This window comes from Rhinichthys klamathensis, unplaced genomic scaffold (assembly GCF_029890125.1).
Source record: "Rhinichthys klamathensis goyatoka isolate OS25496 unplaced genomic scaffold, OSU_Roscu_1.1 h1tg000338l_1, whole genome shotgun sequence".
NCBI lineage: Eukaryota > Metazoa > Chordata > Actinopteri > Cypriniformes > Leuciscidae > Rhinichthys > Rhinichthys klamathensis.
The window spans coordinates 1,979,480-1,998,791 of NW_026606852.1; the positions used below are offsets into that span (position 1 = coordinate 1,979,480).

At 37.8% G+C, this 19,312-nt stretch overlaps 1 protein-coding gene across 1 annotated transcript in view; it reads right to left on the reverse strand.

The window, feature by feature from the left end:
• hpse2 (heparanase 2) overlaps positions 1 to 19,312 on the reverse strand; it is a 103,594-nt gene that overhangs the window by 13,677 nt on the left and 70,605 nt on the right. Inside the window, exons 7-9 of the mRNA XM_056272443.1 lie at positions 11,352 to 11,445; positions 8,404 to 8,510; positions 7,306 to 7,420 (exon numbers count right to left, since the gene is read on the reverse strand). Coding sequence (XP_056128418.1) covers positions 7,306 to 7,420; positions 8,404 to 8,510; positions 11,352 to 11,445 — 316 coding nt within the window. The remainder of the gene's footprint in view (positions 1 to 7,305; positions 7,421 to 8,403; positions 8,511 to 11,351; positions 11,446 to 19,312) is intronic.

The following is a 19,312-nucleotide window of genomic DNA, read 5'->3' on the forward strand; positions in this document are numbered from 1 at the left end:
TTAGCACATTTAACCTACTATGATCTGGTAAAACCATAATCACCTCACATTTACTGCACAAAGAAGAGTCTAAAATTGAATAAAGTACATTAACTGGGCAACTGTAACCAGATAACTGCTTTCTATGTGATTACATACCTTTTTATTGCATGGAAAAAAGTGACGTCTACCTGAATTTCACATGCATGACTACAATTGGTCTCTCCTAATACCTCTCATCAGTTCCTAGATTCAACACCTAATTGAACTGGTTCAAAGCAGCATGTGTGCATCAGGAAGTTCCCATGCAATCCTGCATATGGCAGCATTTAAAGGCTTCTTTTCCAGGGAAACTTTAACTTAATTTGCTCCGGCAGTGTACATTGTGCAGCATCTGCTATAGGCGGTGGGAAAAAGAGGACTCAGGGATGGGTGGGTCTCTTTCCACTGCAATAAAAAATAAAAAAAAGTTTTAGAAATTTAAAAACATAAATCTCAAATACTGTTAAAGAAGGATGATTGCAATCGAGTATGATAGCCAAACTTTTAAAAATGGTCAAATTTTGTTTAAATGCAATTCGATTCCAAAAACTGATTTTAAATGAATGATGTCAATCCACAATCTCACTTGTGATTCAGCCTGGAATTAAACCACTGTGTTCATTCATTGGCCAGAGGAGAACTGGTCCTCCGACTAAGCCTGGCTTCTCCCAAGGTTTTTTTCCCTCCATTTCGGTCACTGATGGACACTGAATCTGATTCAACACTGAACTGATTTCAGCTGAATAATGATTGTTTACTATTGTCATTTTAGAGCTGCTTTACAGTTAAATTAAAATCTTTTAGTGTCATTTAATCATTATTGTCCTGTTCATCAGTGTAAAGCTGCTTTAAAACAATATGTATTATATATACCAAGGTGACTTGACTTTGAAATGCAAACGTCAACATCTTAAAGGGATACTCCACTTTTTTTGGAAATAGGCTCATTTTACAACTCCCCCAGAGTTAAACTGTTGAGTTTTACCGTTTTTGAATCCATTCAGCCGATCTCCGGTTCTGGCGGTACCACTTTTAGCATAGCTTAGCATACATCATTGAAGTGGACAAGACCATTAGCATTTCAAAAAAAAAAAAATGACCAAAGAGTTTCGATATTTTTCCTATTTAAAACTTGACTCTTCTGTAGTTACATCGTGCACTAAGACCGACGGAAAATGTAAAGTTGCGATTTTCTAGGCTGATATGGCTAGGAACTATACTCTCATTCCTGCGTAATAATCAAGAAACTTCACTGCCGTACCATAAGAGCAACAGGCGTAATGATATGACGCAGCGCCTGAAAATAGTTCCGTTGTGTTGACGGAAGGTAGCCTATTTTCAGGCCCTGCGTCAAGTTTTAAATAGGAAAAATATCGAAACTCTTTGGTCATTTTTTTTTTTTAGAAATGCTAATGGTCTTGTCCACTTCAATGATGTATGCTAAGCTATGCTAAAAGTGGTACCGCCAGAACCGGAGATCGGCTGAATGGATTCAAAAACGGTAAAACTCAACAGTTTAACTCTGGGGGAGTTGTAAAATGAGCCTATTTCCAAAAAAAGTGGAGTATCCCTTTAAGGTCCCGATTTACTCACTTTAGGAGTAAAACGAAGTTCGAAATATGTGAGCAGCGATTTACTGTTAAAGAAGATCTAACTCCGCCCACACTGCTGAGAGCGGCACTTGATGAATATGTAACTATGTGCTGAGTGCTTTCCTCTCAATAACAAAATCACAAGAAAATTGAGAAAACAGCAAGCAATTTAATGAAGCATTAGAAAAGCATCTGATCATAGAAACGTGGATATGTTTGCACGAGCTCTACGGCACTCGATTAAAGTCATGTCACCATTATTTATCCATCACTTTATACAATAGAGATAGCTTAAAACCAAGCAGCTTTACCATATTAAACATGAAAAAAGTGTCAGTGTCTCGTTTCCTCAGAAGTACAACTTAATTTTCTACTATAAAGCAGCTCTCCAGTGTGTTCATGTTTTCACTCAAGGACGTCTGACCAAATGAAGCAGAAAAGCTAAGCCAAGGTTCCATGGGTCCAGTATTTTTAGGCTATCAAAAGGTTACGCATGTGCACTAGGCAACTAGTCAACACCATAATAATGACAAACCTCAAGAGTGGCCACCTCACAAACCATCAATCCCCTTACTGTGTGTTGGCAGATAATACCAGCATTTCTCAGCCCATTCAGTAAAATTGAGAAACTGCAGCGGCTATAATGACTGAATAACATAAAAAACCATTTTAATAATAAATAAATTAAAGTCAAACCACTAAAGACCTGAGAGATTAAAGGATATGACCAACTACTTGCCTATAATACCAAGAGGATATAAGCAAATGCCATGTTCTGTAATGACAGACTGACACATATTAACTTTAACGTGAGAGTGTGCAACAAAAACGAAGCAATTTTAACCACAGGGAGCAATATGAACCTACACTTTCAATAATACTTAAAGGTGAAGTATGCAATTTTCGCACCACTAACCACAGACACTGAACTGAATTGCAAAAATAACTGTACGGGTACATTTTCTGGAGCAAATGTGAGTGGTGCTTGCCAGTGCAAAACATTATGCCAGGATGCTGGAGTTTGCCAAGCCCACCCCAATGCATTTATGATATTCTGATGTTGCAATAGTACACCTTCTCTTCAATACTCTACACAATAATATTATTATTCATATTCATATTAACTAAGCTGGACTATTTGCTTTTTACCAAACTCTATCGTATACCCCCACAACACATGTGATATACGAGACATGTATCATGGGATGATTCTGTGATACTTTTGCTTCTTTTTTTTTTTTTTAAGCTTGATGCTGGTCGCTATTCATTACCATTATACAGACGAGAGCGATTTTGCTAAAATTTCCTAAAGACATTTTTCTACATTTCTAAACAAAAGAAAGAAAAGCATACTGCATTAGAACAACACTGAGGTGAACAAATGATGAATTTTAGGGTGAACTATCCCTTTAATATTCTAAAGGAGTAAATATATGGGAATTAATGACATTATTGTTCTTCTTGTGAAATCTCCTGGAATGATGGATAAATGGTTCCAATTAGTATCCAATCAAAAAGGGTTCACCAGGGTGAAAAAACACAGGAAACAATGAGAGAGAAGGGGAAAAGAGCAGCAAAGCAACAAGAGGGGATGAGATCTTCTGCTGAGGTGTGAAGGGAAAGAAACAGAGACATGAGTCAGTGAGCGATTAAAGAGAAAAGGTTGGACAGTAAATTTTCCACGCAGGCCGACAGGTTTGCGGCTGTTGCGAATTCTCACTGTGGGGCGTCTGGCAGTTCCCACAGACATCCAGCTATGTTTAAAGCATAGCGATCCCAGCAGGGGGCGATTGGTCCTCGGAATAACTAGAGATATTAAACTAGAAGCAGAAAAAAACAAAAGAAAAAAGATGACCGGTTCGAATGCTGCGAGGAGTGCTTGACGAAAGCGCAGCTCAAAGTGCATTTTATGGAAAGATGCTCGTTCTGGCTTGTCCTGGAAGAACATGCTCCTGGTGAGATTCTGGACGAGAAATCTCACATTCCCACATGCCCTTCAGTGAAGCGTTTTATAAGCAAGAATTTCTAGCATTGCTGTATTTTTTCAAAAACATGTCCTCATTATGTCTTCCTTTGGTTTTACTACTTGCACGGGAACACGTGTTATCCTGGGCAGGTCGACAGGTCATGGCTCTTGACTCCACCGCTGGTGGGCTGTAAAAGAACTGAGGGCCACGAGCAGATAATGTATCTATCAGCATCTGGAGTCAGTGAGGATTGAAAGTGAAGGTAAGCTGCATGTGAAGCAAAAATCAGTGGGACTGTTTCAACGTTAAGGGTGGAAGCAGATTAAAGATGGTTATTTTTATCTATGTGAAAACATTGTTAGAGAAGGATACTGGCAAAAAGGTTCTTTATTTAGATTTCATTTGTAGTCACATATGCATTAGTATTACATTTCCAGTTGATGGTCTGTTGAGAGATTGATTCTTTGTGTTTGGTGTCCCACTCCCAGTGAAGAAAATAATAATGGCAATTTTGTAAAAAGGTAACCTATTAATGTAGCTCTAAATTATTTTCATATGTTCCTATGACAAACAAAACGTGGAAGATTTATTATACTGGAAAAAAAAAAACCCATTTATTTAACATATTTATATTCATTTATTATTTTATTTTATTTATTTAAGAATAAAAAAAATGAAATGTAACATTGTGAAATAAAAGCCTATTAATTGGTTTAATGTCGGCTGCCTTTCCAAATAAAACAAACATTTATATTTTCAAAATGTATATTATTTATTTAGTATGATTGATATACTATTATAGTTTATGTTAATATTTTGAATTAGATTTAATTTATATATTTTCTGTTTTCATTTTAGTTAATGTTTTAGTCATTTAGTTTTGTTCATTTAGTCATTTTTATTAGTTTTTTGTTGTGTGTTTTTTATGTGTACATAGTTTTTATTAAGTTTTAGATTTGGTTTTCGTTATTTTAGTACTTCAACTTCAACAAAAATGGGAAATGTTGCCTTGGCAACTAGCTGGAATAAAATAAGTTTTAGTAAAATTGTATTTTAATTAATGAAAATGATTTTTTACGGCTTTAGTTTTAGTTATTGATATTACCACGTATAATGCATTATCTGTTATAGTAAAATACTGTTAATCTTTTATTTTTGTTCATTTAAAATAAAATAAATTGAAATCTAGCTTTGAATCAGATTTCAGATTTCATAATATTAGTCGTACCCAGTGTTGGGTAAGTTACTCTAAAAAAGTAATTAATTCCTAGCTACATCTTCAACAGTGTAATTCGATTATTAATTATGCTCTCTAAAAAGTATTCCACTCCTTATTACTAATTACTTTCTAAATCTCATATCAACCTAGACCAGTTGAACAATACAAGGATAGACATGAAACTGCTCTTTAAATTAATTCAAATAAATATTATAAAATGGCATAAATTATTATTTTAACAAGACGTCAAATGTTTATGTTAAACCCACTATTGTATAGAATTGTTCTATAGTCTATTGAGTATTTAATTAAATTACAGAAAAATTAAGAGTAATCCCTTTACTTTTTCAAGGGAAAAGTCATTCAATTAGAGTAATTAATGACTTAGTAGCTAATGCATTACACCCAACTCTGTCCGGACCAAAAACTGAATGTTAAGTATGTCTCCTATACAGCCTCCTACAGTCGGGGACTTTCCTACAGGTTCTCAAATCAAACTGAAATTGAACTGAAGTCTTCTGTTCGTCCCGTCTCCAGGGGTCTGACCTGCGGACACTGAAAGAGTGAGGTCTCCATAATTCAGGATGGAGTTGGCAGCGGTCTGGAGGGTGGGGCTACAGTACCTGTGGAGTGCCCTCGTCTCGGGTTGCAGTGCTGTCAGCATCTGGCTGTTCCACACATGTAGAGGGGGTGGGAGACAGGTGACACTGTCTCGGGCTTGAATTTCAGTGCAGTTCGCCTCAGCTGCCTAGTATTCAACACCACTAAACACCTTTCATCTTGGCTAATAGGTCCCACGGGAAAAGCCGTAAGGTGCCTGGGCCACATGCTAAAGACAGCCTGTCTAAGGACCATTTTCAGACACTTCATGTGGAAAAAACTACACCCAGGTCATTTTAGGTGGTTTTACAATACGGTAACGAGCATACCGCAAAGATCACTGCGTATGGTGTTAATTTGAGTAACCTTTATTGCGTGTGGTATATGACTTGAATCAGTCTGCAGGTTATGTCTGACTGTTAAACAACTTTAGCCGTATTCGGACGGGACTAGTTTTTCCAGGTGGACGTTAGAGAAATTCATGTTTCACAGACGTAATTTGCGATTTTAAGCCTGTCCGAATCTGCCAAGTCAGTGTTTTTCTCACACAACCTCCAAGGCAAAAATTCAAAGGCAAATTACCAACCGTTTTTCGGCAAACTCAACGGTCCTCTGAGAAATCTAATCCTGTCCGAATGCGAATGTCTGTGATTGCTGATGTTGTATTATCCTAATGCTTCTCCTCGTGTTTTTTGACCTACCTGAGCTACCGTTTACGCACCAATCTTCGGTATGCTATAATTTAGTTTCAATATGGATGGTATCCGACAAAACAATAACATATACAATCAATAAATAGAGCCACATAGCATAAAGACTGCTCATTTTAAGGCGAGACACGGAAGACAAAAAACAGTGTTTTTTTCACTGGTCAATTTTGAGATTTTGGGATATTTGTCTTCAATAACATGTCTTCTTTCAGACCTGTGGTGAAAAAAAGTGTGAAATACACATTTAGGTCTTTATTTATACGACACTTTTTCTGTTTTCGTCTGTAGATTTCTCATAAATTCAACAAAAGTTGGCGTTCTAAATCATCCCGCTGCTCCGCTATCGCTGTCTGCACCCTGTCATCACACACACCATTAGAAAGCTCTCTCTCTCTCCTGTACAATGCTGTCGGATCCAAATATGGTCATTTCCTTTTTATCAGCAACCAATAGTGAAAGTAAAAGGGATTTAACTTTAAATGCGCAATCTCATTGGCTGATGCCAATTTCTGACAACGTGATTCTCAAAATGACTTTTCTCTCATACTCCAAGTCCGAAATCTCCACTTCAGTAGCACCTATATACACCAAACTTTCCAGTCTTGTACCTAGTTATATTATGAAGACATTTACAGAGGGATTTGTAAATATATTATCCCTAGCCTGATTTATATAACATTTTATTCCAAAAAACATGGCAGAAATAGTTTTTTTAAGGTTATTGACAGTGTTTTCTGATTTACAGGATAACAAAAGTAGATATCCATAAATCCCTCTGTAATTTTTTCCCATCTAATATGTGAACACAATGAAAAAATAATTTTGAACCTGGCTTTATCTAAGACTTTTCTCATCTTAATGTAGGTAATCAACTGGGAAAGTTTCATGGTGATATCTGCTAGTTAAAATTTTTACCCAATTCACATGTAGTGTCTCGCCTAAATATCAGTGTCAGGTAAAAGTGAGATTTCTCTGCTCACTTATTACAGTTTATTATAAATAGCCACTGCTATAAACTTGTGAAGAATAGGGTTTTTATAATAAATAAAAAATTATATTAACAAATAATAAAATCACATGAAATCACAGACGTCGAGTGATAAGAATTGTAACTCAAACGTTTTTTTTTTTTTTTTTGAAAACTAGTCCTTTTTGACTGATATTGATTTGGTTTCTGTTTATATGTTAAAACTTACAGGTAAAGGGTTGAAGTTCTGGTCGACGAGGTGATTGTATCCGTAATCAAAAAAAGAATGTCGGAGTACAACATCAATCCCATGAGCTGCAGCGATGCCAAGAGTGTTGAGCCATCTAAAGCAAAAACAGAGTTCAAGCAAAATTGCAGAACATTAGGAATGCACCTAGCAAAATACATGACATTTATAAGGTACATAAAAGGTATTTTTGGGTGCGTAGATTCAGTTTACAAAACACGAAAAACAAAAGGAGGAATTAGCACACCAAACAAATTCAGAGTCAAGGTCCACTGAAAAGCAGTGTTTTACTGACACTAGTCAACATTAGTCAATGGCATTTATACATTTCAATGCACTAACTGGAGACACAATTGGCAGAATATTAGTTAATTAACCCTTAAACGCATTCCTCGAGTCTTTATCGACCCGGGACATTATTCACTACCCTCCCCCTCAGTATTCCACAATCGATTCATTATAAGTAATATAACAAGAAAAAAATATATAAAAGTATGTCTGTTTTATATTAAAAAACATTCTGTGCGTATAGGGTCGCTCATGACCCGATGTATGTAAGTATATATACAATAAAATATTAGTGTCCCAATCACTTATTGGTGGATCTGGTGAAGAAGCTGTCAGTGATGTCATTTTCCTTATATTGATATTAAGGAATATATTTGAGATTGTGAATATGAGCCAGATGCTGAATGTACTGGGAAATGAGCTCTGACGATGATAGAGATGATGGTATAAAACATCTGCTCAAACTGAACCCTTCCGAGCTACGAAAGTTAACAAAATATGCTTTTCTTTCATTATTTTGTAGTTGATATTAAAACTTTTGGTTGTGAGGGTGGAAAGGCGCATTTGGAGCGTGTGCACTATTTATTTTTCAAGCACTCACTCACGCACATGCGCCGTTGTAAGCGCATCGTCCGCACGGACACAAAAAATTGGGCTGTGCGCGGATGTCCACTGACCCTCCTGATGAAGAAAATTATGGTCACATGGACAGTGTGTGGACCGGTGTGGAACGCAGACAGCCAAAGTATACTTTAGGCTTTAGAGCCCCTAGAGCCAATGTGCTTTACTTACAGAAAACCAGCAGCAAATGTGTCGGACAAATTATTGGTGCCCCCTGCCCAAGCCGGACCAACTCCACCCAGCCACACACGCTTCTCAGGAGCATGAGTTTGAACAATCTGAAAGAAATAGACAAATCTTTATCAGATGAGACAAACCATCAATATTTAAGTGATGGACGGTTGTTCAGGTTTGATTCTTCCAGTCAACTATTGACTAGTGTCTCACTTAAATAAGATGAGACCATCTCACTGATATTTACAATGACCAACCAGATTTATTTATATATACAATATTTATATATGAATGTTACACATGTATTCTGAGATATTAAAACATCCACAGAACATAAATGTGGAATGTGAAATCCAAAATACATCCGAAATATTCAAATACAAAATACATTTCTGTTTGAAATTTTGTGGTCAGTAAGTTTTATTTTTAATTAATGAACACTTTTATTCGTCAAGGATCCAATAAATATTTCAAATAAATGCAGAATTCATCAAACTGTCAATTCATCAAATAATCCTGAAGTAGCACTGCTTCCACAAAGAATTAAGCAGCAGCTCACAGTTATGTTCAGTTTGTCTTTTTACACGACACCAACACCGTTTTCAACTAAAACGAAATCGTTCAACTTTTTATGCGTTTTGGCCGTTCGTTTGCACGGGAAAAACGGGTTTCAAAGTGCAAGTTTTTGAAAATGGTCTCCATGTAAAACAACAAAAATGCGAATCTCTGAAGACGATGACATCATGCACGTGTCATGCATGTTACGTGTTCAGTCTATAGTTTCATCGCCATCTAATGGCCTGGCAGCAGAATATAGGGTTTTTTGAATGGTTTTGACAATGGTGTCGTCTGTGCGCTGAAAACTCAAAGGAAAAACTTCTCAGTTTTAAGCATATCGTTGTTGTGTAAACGTACCCTAAGTTGTAGTCTCACGTTCATTCTCGGTCCGGTCACATTCACTGTGAGTTGCTACCTTCTGTTAACCTTGTGGACATTTTATATTAAACTCGTGTTGGAACCTCCTTCTTCTTCATCTGTTTACCTGCTGCAACCACCCGTGACATTTTCAACAACAATATTCATAAGATATGTTTATTGTGCACCAAATCAGCATATTAGAATGATTTCTGAAGACTCGTAGCCTGACGTCGTCATACTCAGATTCTAGTCAGAATGTGAGTCTGATACTGCTCCATTGGGCTGTGATTATGGGGCGTGTTTCAACCGAACCAGGAAAGAAAATGCCTCTGCACTCAATTGGATCAACAAATGCCTTGATCACGGTTCTCTGTTCCTCTTTTAAAATGAATGCGCTGTCTACATCTTCTATAACAGACGCGATGGCGGAATCTACACTTCTCAATTCTCCAGCGGCAGCCACCTTTGTTGTAAACGAATTTAAACCAAGCGCTCTTTGGTGACGTGGATGATTACGTTACTGTTGATCATCTGTCCATCATCGTATAAAGCCCGCCCTGACAATTTGATTGGTCCGAACAGCTTTGGTTCGGGCATAGTTGCTCCACAACGGATCAAGTCCAGACCGAACTTCCCGACCTCAAATGTTGTGGGCGGGGCTAAGTTCAGCTGGCATCCAGGCTAGAAGACTCGAGTAATGGCTGCTGAAAATTAGTTTTAAAATATATTAAAATAGTTCTAATATTTTACAAATATTACTGTTTTTACAGTAATAAGAGAGTGACAGTGCATAAAGAGACATTTATCAAAAATACAAATATATATATATAAATAAATCTATGGTAGTAATTGCTAAAAACTAATTATTTAATTTACAAAATTAATTTAATACAATTATATGTACTACTGAAATGTAATAATAAATGTTGTGAAAGTCATTTCCCCCCCCATGCAGCTGACTGATAAAAACCAGCATCTTGACTCCAGTTTGTGTGCTCAATTTGAATCAGACTGTCCATAAACAGTCCATGGCCATGATTTGAGATCAGATCCCAACTCTGCAGCATAATACACAACCGACTGCCGTCCAGCTGCAGGGTCAGAGTCTGGTTATAATAGAACACATGTTGGGTATTAGGCATATTCCATAATAAGCCAAAGAAAAGCTCTCCTCATACTCTCCACTTGTGATTCAGACACACTGTGAACCTCATGCAGGACCTGCTGTAGCGAGTGACAGCCAGAGAATCAATTTGAAAGCATAAATCATATTTCAAAATTAATCCGTTAACTGTCACAAACAGCAGGAGGGTACATATGCCGCCAAACACCTGCAGATCCACTAAAGAGAAAAAAGAAAGATGTGAATTCCATCTTTTATTACTTATTTTATGTTAACAGACCATTGGACCTGAAGTTTAAAAGTGGAATAAGCACTTGTTCATCTGACATCACACATGTAATGGGCACTAATCACGATCCCACTGGCTTTGGTAGTGAACAAAACTTTGGCGTCTTTTGTTTGATAACTGTGAGGAAGGTCAGTTTTCCCCTCATTCACTTTCAGGGGAACACTGGACCAGATGTGTGAGTTTGAGATGCATAAAACAGGAGAGCTATGTATTTATAGATTGGGCCTCCTGAGGGAAGTCTTAAATGTTGTGAAACCTGGTACTGCTTATTAGAGCAAAAGGGGACCGTTCCCAGAGCAGCTGAGACATCATGAGTCTGAGGGGGAACTTGTAAATTGTAAACTCAATCAAAAGCTTTCCTTCCTTACTGTGCCCTGACCCACGCTCCCTTAACACTAGGCCACCTATCAGACCGACGACAGCTTGTTTGGATGGTGCAGCTGAGGATAAACCCGGGACCCTTGAGATAAACACAGTTAATGAGCACTGGAGGGACTTACAACAACAACAACCTCAACACATACAGTATATTAGTACATCTCTGACCTGCTACACGTTCAAAAACAAAAGATATCTAGGCTGGCTGTCTTTAAAACAAACTACTGTAAATTGTACCTTTAACACCTTGGTAATCTGCTCAGACAGGGTGTCCAGAAGTCTCGTCTTCATAAAGTCTTCCACTTTGGTCACCCGCCTGTCAATGTAGTAACTGCAAAAAAATAAAAAATATATATATATATATAAATATCTTGTTTCTCAAAAGGTTGGGAGAGTATGTTTTGATATTTTTTGAAGGAAGTCTCAAATGCTCAAAAAGGCTGCATTAATTTGATCAAAAATCGTAAAAATAGTAAAACAGTAATATTGTGAAAATTGTCTACAATAAAAACAAAAAACTATAAATTTCTTTGTTTATACATGCATATATAGAGTCATGTGAAAAAGAAAATACACCCTTTTGAATTCTATGGTTTTACATATCAGGACAACAGGTGAACAACAACACTTGACATATTACACAGTGTCATTATTTATTTCACAAAAATAAATCCAAAATGGAGAAGCCATGTGTGACAAACTAAGTACACCCTATGATTCAATTGCTTGTACAACCACCTTTAGCAGAAATAACTTGAAGTAATCGATTGATTGAATTCGTTATTGTCATTGTACAAGGTACAACGAAATTGGATGACATTCCTCTCAGTGCTTTACAATAAATAGATATTCAATAAATATCAATATGGTATCCAACCATTCTATTAACCCCCCCCCCCACATCCACCCCCCACCTCCACCCCCCACCACCCTCCACCACCCTCCAACATACCCTATGCATACTTAAAAACAGTAAAATACTTTAGATGGTAAGCAGGTGCTTATAGTGCATACATTTCGACACTCAGAAGGGCTAGTCCCTAAGTCCTGGAGTGGTGGTAATCGTTTTCTACACTCACCGGCCACTTTATTAGGTACACCTGTCCAACTGCTCGTTAACACTTAATTTCTAAGCAGCCAATCACATGGCGGCAACTCAGTGCATTTAGGCATGTAGACATGGTCAAGACAATCTCCTGCAGTTCAAACCGAGCATCAGTATGGGGAAGAAAGGTGATTTGAGTGACTTTGAACGTGGCATGATAGTTGGTGCCAGAAGGGCTGGTCTGAGTATTTCAGAAACTGCTAATCTACTGGGATTTTCACGCACAACCATCTCTAGGGTTTACAGAGAATGGTCCGAAAAAGAAAAAACATCCAGTGAGCGGCAGTTCTGTGGGCGGAAATGCCTTGTTGATGCCAGAGGTCAGAGGAGAATGGCCAGACTGGTTCGAGCTGATAGAAGGGCAACAGTGACTGAAATAACCACTCGTTACAACCGAGGTATGCAGCAAAGCATTTGTGAAGCCACAACACGCACAACCTTGAGGCGGATGGGCTACAACAGCAGAAGACTCCACCAGGTACCACTCATCTCCACTACAAATAGGAAAAAGAGGCTACAATTTGCAAGAGCTCACCAAAATTGAACAGTTGAAGACTGGAAAAATGTTGCCTGGTCTGATGAGTCTCGATTTCTGTTGAGACATTCAGATGTTAGAGTCAGAATTTGGCGTAAACAGAATGAGAACATGGAACCATCATGCCTTGTTACCACTGTGCAGGCTGGTGGTGGTGGTGTAATGGTGTGGGGGATGTTTTCCTGGCACACTTTAGGCCCCTTAGTGCCAATTGGGCATCGTTTAAATGCCACGGCCTACCTGAGCATTGTTTCTGACCATGTCCATCCCTTTATGGCCACCATGTACCCATCCTCTGATGGCTACTTCCACCATGTCACAAAGCTCTAATCATTTCAAATTGGTTTCTTGAACATGACAATGAGTTCACTGTACTAAAATGGCCTCCACAGTCACCAGATCTCAACCCAATAGAGCATCTTTGGGATGTGGTGGAACGGGAGATTCGCATCATGGATGTGCAGCCGACAAATCTGCGGCAACTGTGTGATGCCATCATGTCAATATGGACCAAACTCCCTGAGGAATGCTTCCAGCACCTTGTTGAATCTATGCCACGAAGAATTGAGGCAGTTCTGAAGGCAAAAGGGGGTCCAACCCGTTACTAGCATGGGGTACCTAATAAAGTGGCCAGTGAGTGTATATGACTTTATCAGTATCTCACATTGTTGGGGAGGAATTTAGGCCCACTTTTCTTTACAACGTTGCTTCAGTGCATTGCACCTCCTGATGTGGTTTGAGCGATCGGATTCGGTCTCGAATGCGTTTCGGAGGGCATTTACACCTGGTCTTTTCACGGTCAGATAGCTTTCCGATCACAGAAAACGCATGAAGTGACCAGGTGTTATCTTTATCTTTAAATGATAATGAGCAACTGCTCACCCCACCCCTCTCTTCCGTGGGGGTGTCGACACAAGACTGCCTTGGCACACATAATATAAATGGCTGAGGGCGGAAATATACTAATACATGACAGTCCGTCAGTGGTCGTGGGCGGAGCATGAGCAATATGACATCACATTGCACAGAAAATCCAAACAGCTTGATTATTGAGAGTGTTTAGGCTTTTTGAGGATTAAAAAGAAAAAGGAGTGAATGGATTTTTCTAATTGTAGGGTGGTTGTGTCCACACAAAGCAAAGACACATTTATATGCAAACAACATGTAAATGTGAATTTTGCATCCGATGACCCAACTTTTTAAAACTTAGGGACCTAAAGGGACATGGTGGTGGGAAAAAATATTAGATGGGATCAAACACAAAGTTTTTCAAAGCACTGAGTTATTTTCCCCTCATCTCATATTTTTTTCCACCACCATGTCCCTTTAGGGGCTCCGCAGTTGCCACAGTTCTAAATAATTAGCTTAAACCCATTTTTTAATAACGACTCGTAGAAAAGAGAAAGATTCCAAGAAAGACCTAATTCTTAGAAGCTTTTCGAGAGGGAGAGAAAATTGCATGTTGATCGTGTCGAGTGTAATGCCTAGAAATTCTAGCGAAGTAGAAGGGCCCATGGTTTTTTCAGCGGAGAGGGGAACGCCGACATCGCTGAAGACCTGTTTAAGGATGTCTCGATAATAACAAAAATTAATAACAAAATATTTTCCCTTGAAAATAAAAAGCCTGAGACTTGAATAACATCAAATAAATACAAACAAACACCAAAATGGCAAAGCTATCAATCAGCTATTGATGATTCCAGTACAATATGAAATAACACAATCCACATTTTCCCACTCCAGTGAGCAGTTCAAATATGAATTAAAAAAATAGCTAACAGATTTAGCCCATGAATTATATTAAGATGTAAAAGACAGCGACAAGAAGACACAGAGCTCTTTCTGGTCAAAGCGAGCGAGTGAGTGAGTGGGAGAGAGAGAAAGAGAGAGAGAGAGAAAGTTCGGGATGAAGTAGCTGTGGGCCGGCCATCTGGAGAAAGGTGTGGAAAGAGGGCCTCAATGAACTGCACCATTGTCAAGCAATACGTCCTACGATCTTGACGTATCTGAAGGAATAGTGGTTCTCTATGGACAGACACTGACCTTCAAAATGTATAGTCTCTATGGGATTAAAGCTGCACAACTCTAGAGGCCACACATCTTCATTATCTTTGGATCTTGAACAGCAACGAGAAACTCTCAACCTCCCTAGTATCATATTTAGCTAATGTGTCTCCATTTGATGTTTTAGATTCCACTTGTAAGGTATTAGCTGCTTCTAAACAAAAAGACTTCTGAATTTAGCATCCAAAGTAGAGGAGACGTCTGGAAGATGAGTTAAAGAAAAATGCATCTGTCTAATGGAAAACAGAAACTCCTAATTTAACAGATAAAGAATACATTAGGGGAAGGTTTTATTGCTCAGAGGCTTTTCTTTCATAGCTCAGGACACTTAATTGAATTCTTATGGGGTTTTTTTTCATATCAACTTCAACTTCGGAAGTTTCTCCTAAAAAGAAGAAAAAAAACATAATAAATGAAATGAATAGAATATATATATATAAAAAAAATCAATCAAGGCAGGACAAATTGGAATATATTGTGTAAATATAAAGCAAACTATTAAAAATAGATAATTCCACCGCTACAAGAGCTGTTCATATAACTTGTGATTTATTATTCCTGGAATTAGGGGTGGGCGATATGACCAAAATTTTATTTCACAATATAAGTAATTTCATTTCACGATAACGACATATATATCACGATATTTTTTGCTTTAAATAGATTTTTATGATATCAAAATTGTTGATACTATTGAAATTTCATAATTCTTGTCACCAATTTCAATATCACAAAAAAACTAATACTAGACTAAGTTAAAAAAAAAAAACCTCTCAAGCTTACTGAAGACAAGTAAACCGTCATAAAATAAGAACAAACTTATTACAAGCATATTGGAAAACAAACTACAAACAGAACAAAGACACAAATGAAAAATAAACCTACCTGAAAAACACCAAGCACTAGAAATTAGAAATACTACATAAATGGTAATCAAATGTATAAAAACACTGCATAGTCTTCACTGTGCTACAAAAAAATAGAAAAGTGATTCAGTCAAGAACAGTGAGACATTAGGGCTGTGTCCGAAATCGCAACCTATACCCTTAAATAGGGCACTATTTGATGGGAAAGCCATTTGTACTGGTGTCCGAAACCATAGTGGACGTTATTGAGTGCACTCGTTTAATCCCACAATGCACCGCAATAATGAGTGTACAAATGATGTACACTCAATGGTAGAGAATACCAATAATGCATTGTGAGAGTCACGCGCTAAATGACTTCCCGTGTCTCGCCAGAAGATGGTGCCCGCCATCCATTCATTTTCCAAACTACTGGTTCAATGTGGGTACAGCATTATATCATAAAGGTATAAATTCTTTTTTAAATGATTATTTAATTGTTTAATTAAGATTCATCCATGCTAGTCGTTTTCATTATTATTGGAGGCTCCAGTTTGGAATATTAGGCTGTCGTCACTTTAAGATCGACTGCACGGATCCAATATACTGTTACACGTGCATTTTTTTCTCAACTGTATACGTTCACTTAAGACATAAACGACTGTGTTTATTTTAGAGCTGTCAGTTAAACGCGTTATTAAAGGGATAGTTCACTTTGAAATTAATTTTTGGTATGTTTTAGCTTACCTCAAGGGCATCCAAGATGTAGGTGTCTTTGTTTCCGCAGTAGTTTCAATTTTGATATTTTTAGGTCAAACCGTTCTTGTCTGTCAGTCATATAATGCAGGTCTATGGTAACTTCCTCAAAGAGCATACACGCGCGAGAGATCACTTCCGCCGCATGCCGGAAAAGACCGAAGCGCCCGCGACTTCAGATCACTTGGACGTGGCTGTGTTTACAAGAGGTAAAAACGATATAAATACTGTTCGTTTTCTGACACAAACCGCTCGTTTCGTGTCTTAGGCCATAAATGTGTGCTTACATTTACGAGTCATTAAATCATGTTTAATTTAGACTTGCTCTTTGAGGAAGTTACCATAGACCTGCATTATATGACTGACAGACAAGAACGGTTTGACCTAAAAATATCACAATTGAAACTACTGCGGAAACAAAGACACCTACATCTTGGATGCCCTTGAGGTAAGCTAAAACATACCAAAAATTAATTTCAAAGTGAACTATCCCTTTAACGGCGTTAACCCAAACCCATTTTAACAGCGTTAATTTTTTTATCGTGCGATTAACGGTCTTTTTGGCATCGTTTTTTTTCACATGCTTCTGCAACAGGACGCGGCATGCCCGGCGCTGCGCTATGAAACCCATTCATTTCAATGGCTTGCGCCGCGCGAGGACATTTTGTTGCTTCGTCGACCAAAGCGCAAGCGGATCTAGCTACACCGGAAACAAAACAACAGGCACGACACCACACACACTTGTTTGGGCTTGCGAGCCGGACAAATAGTTGGTTAACGTTACGTTTTGAGTGGATGAGGAGCGCGAGACGCCGAAATGGATGCCAATAAGATTCTGAATGGAAAGTTTACAAGACCAAACTGTGATCTGTGTGTTTTGTCGTTGTGAACTGAGCTATCATCATCGCGATCGCAGCGCGTCCAGTCTGAAATATCACTTGATGGCCAAGCACACACACAGCTGATGCGGATTCTCCGCCCCCTCGTCAATATCAGGACCTCGTCAGTATTTCTTTCACCCTTTTATTGATGGACAGTGTTACATTGTGTGAGAGATTATTTGCTCCAAGTGAGAATGTTAGTGTGAAATTGAACACAGTATATGCCAATGTTGTTTTCAATAAAATACATTTGCACAAAGCAAGCCGATCCACTTTTCCATGTTGATAAGAGCATTAAAATGAAAAAAAAATAATGGGACAAAAAGAAATCAAGAGACATTTAGAATAGATAAAAATTTGCGATTAATTGGGATTAATCGCGAGTTAACTATGACATTAATGCGATTAATCGCGATTAAATATTTTAATCGTTTGACAGCACTAGTTTATTTGAATTTAACCGTTCAAGCCCAATTATGCGACAAAAAAAAACAAATTTTAGTACTCACATGCTTTTTGAGAAGCAGGTTCATGTGTGCGATTCTCTCAGACAGCACACGCATATAACGAAACACGTTCTCTTTCGATGCTTATTGCACTTCAACGATAAGTTTTGTGATGGCGCAGCACATCAACGTTATGTGACCGTAACCACGATAGAGACGACAGTCCAAAATTGAAACATTTCTACTGGTTAATCGTGTCTACTGGTATTTCGTCCACCCCTACCTGGAATCATCCTTTACTGTAAAATGATTATTACGCAGCAGAACGTGTGAGCGCATATGGCTTGAGTCTGACTAAGTAGGTGGTGTTTTATTATAAAATTCTCCTCTCTGACACCCTTTCCTACTTCCGTTTCCTTTAATCAGGGTCGACCTCTAGATTAATGAGTCTGTTTAGCCCACCCTCTCTCTGCAGACGCAGGGGGGCTGTCTAATTGAGGGAGAAATGCAAACTTGTTTATGCCCTTATAACTTTTAATGACCGCAGCTATTGCATGCACTTGATAAAACACTTGGGGTTTCTCATTACTGGATAATTCAAAGCCACTCAGCATGGAACTAATTAAAGTCATTGAAAGCACATCCAGCCGCCATTGTGCCGGGAGATAAAAGAGAGCGGCCATTCGCTAATGAGCTTGTTTGCCATATTGCAATGCAGTGTTGAGCAAGTCAAACGCTTTCGAACGAGTGAGAGCTTATAAAGCGACAGCACATCTGAAGGAAAACTCAAGAATGAGATGTAAAAAACTGCCCTTCGTATTTCACTGAAGCTCTCTGAACACAGCATCTGTGATTCCTCATGATATGACACAGGGGAAAAAACAACAACTCTTGCTGACCTAGAACTGGCCTTGTCTGTCTCCAGTAGTCGGCAGTGACTGCTCGTGTCATACTTGAGCTCGATACTGCACTCCTCTCCAGACAAGTTTGTTCAACAATAGATTTTGTTTTGTTTTCTTCTTTTTTTCTTTTCTTTTGATGGCCCAATCGGGCCAGTTCAGCTTAGGGTCCCAACACAATAAATGAAAACAAATAAGTACTTAAATAAAAAGATGAATAGAATCAATAAATAATTGTTAAATTTCTAACAATATTAAATACTTTAATAAGCTGTGGCCATCTTAACTTTTAGGCTATTCTATATTTGTTTAATTAAAATACAGTAATTTGTCTTTACTATTGTATGCAGTTTTCTAAAAAATAAAATAAAATGTTATATAAATAAATAAATAAGCCAGGGGAAAACACAGAGTATATTGTGTAAATATACAGCAAACAATACATTTTATTCTATATTTTTTCATTAAAATACAGTACATTTTCTTTACTATTTTAGGCAGTTTTAAAACTTAATATGAAAATATGGAAAGCCAGGGCAAAACACATCGGAGTATATTGTGTAAATATACAAGTATATTGTGTAAATATACAGTGAAGTAAAATTTATAATTTCATCACTACAAGAGCTGTTGACATTACTTCTGTAAAAAAAAAGTTACAATTAAT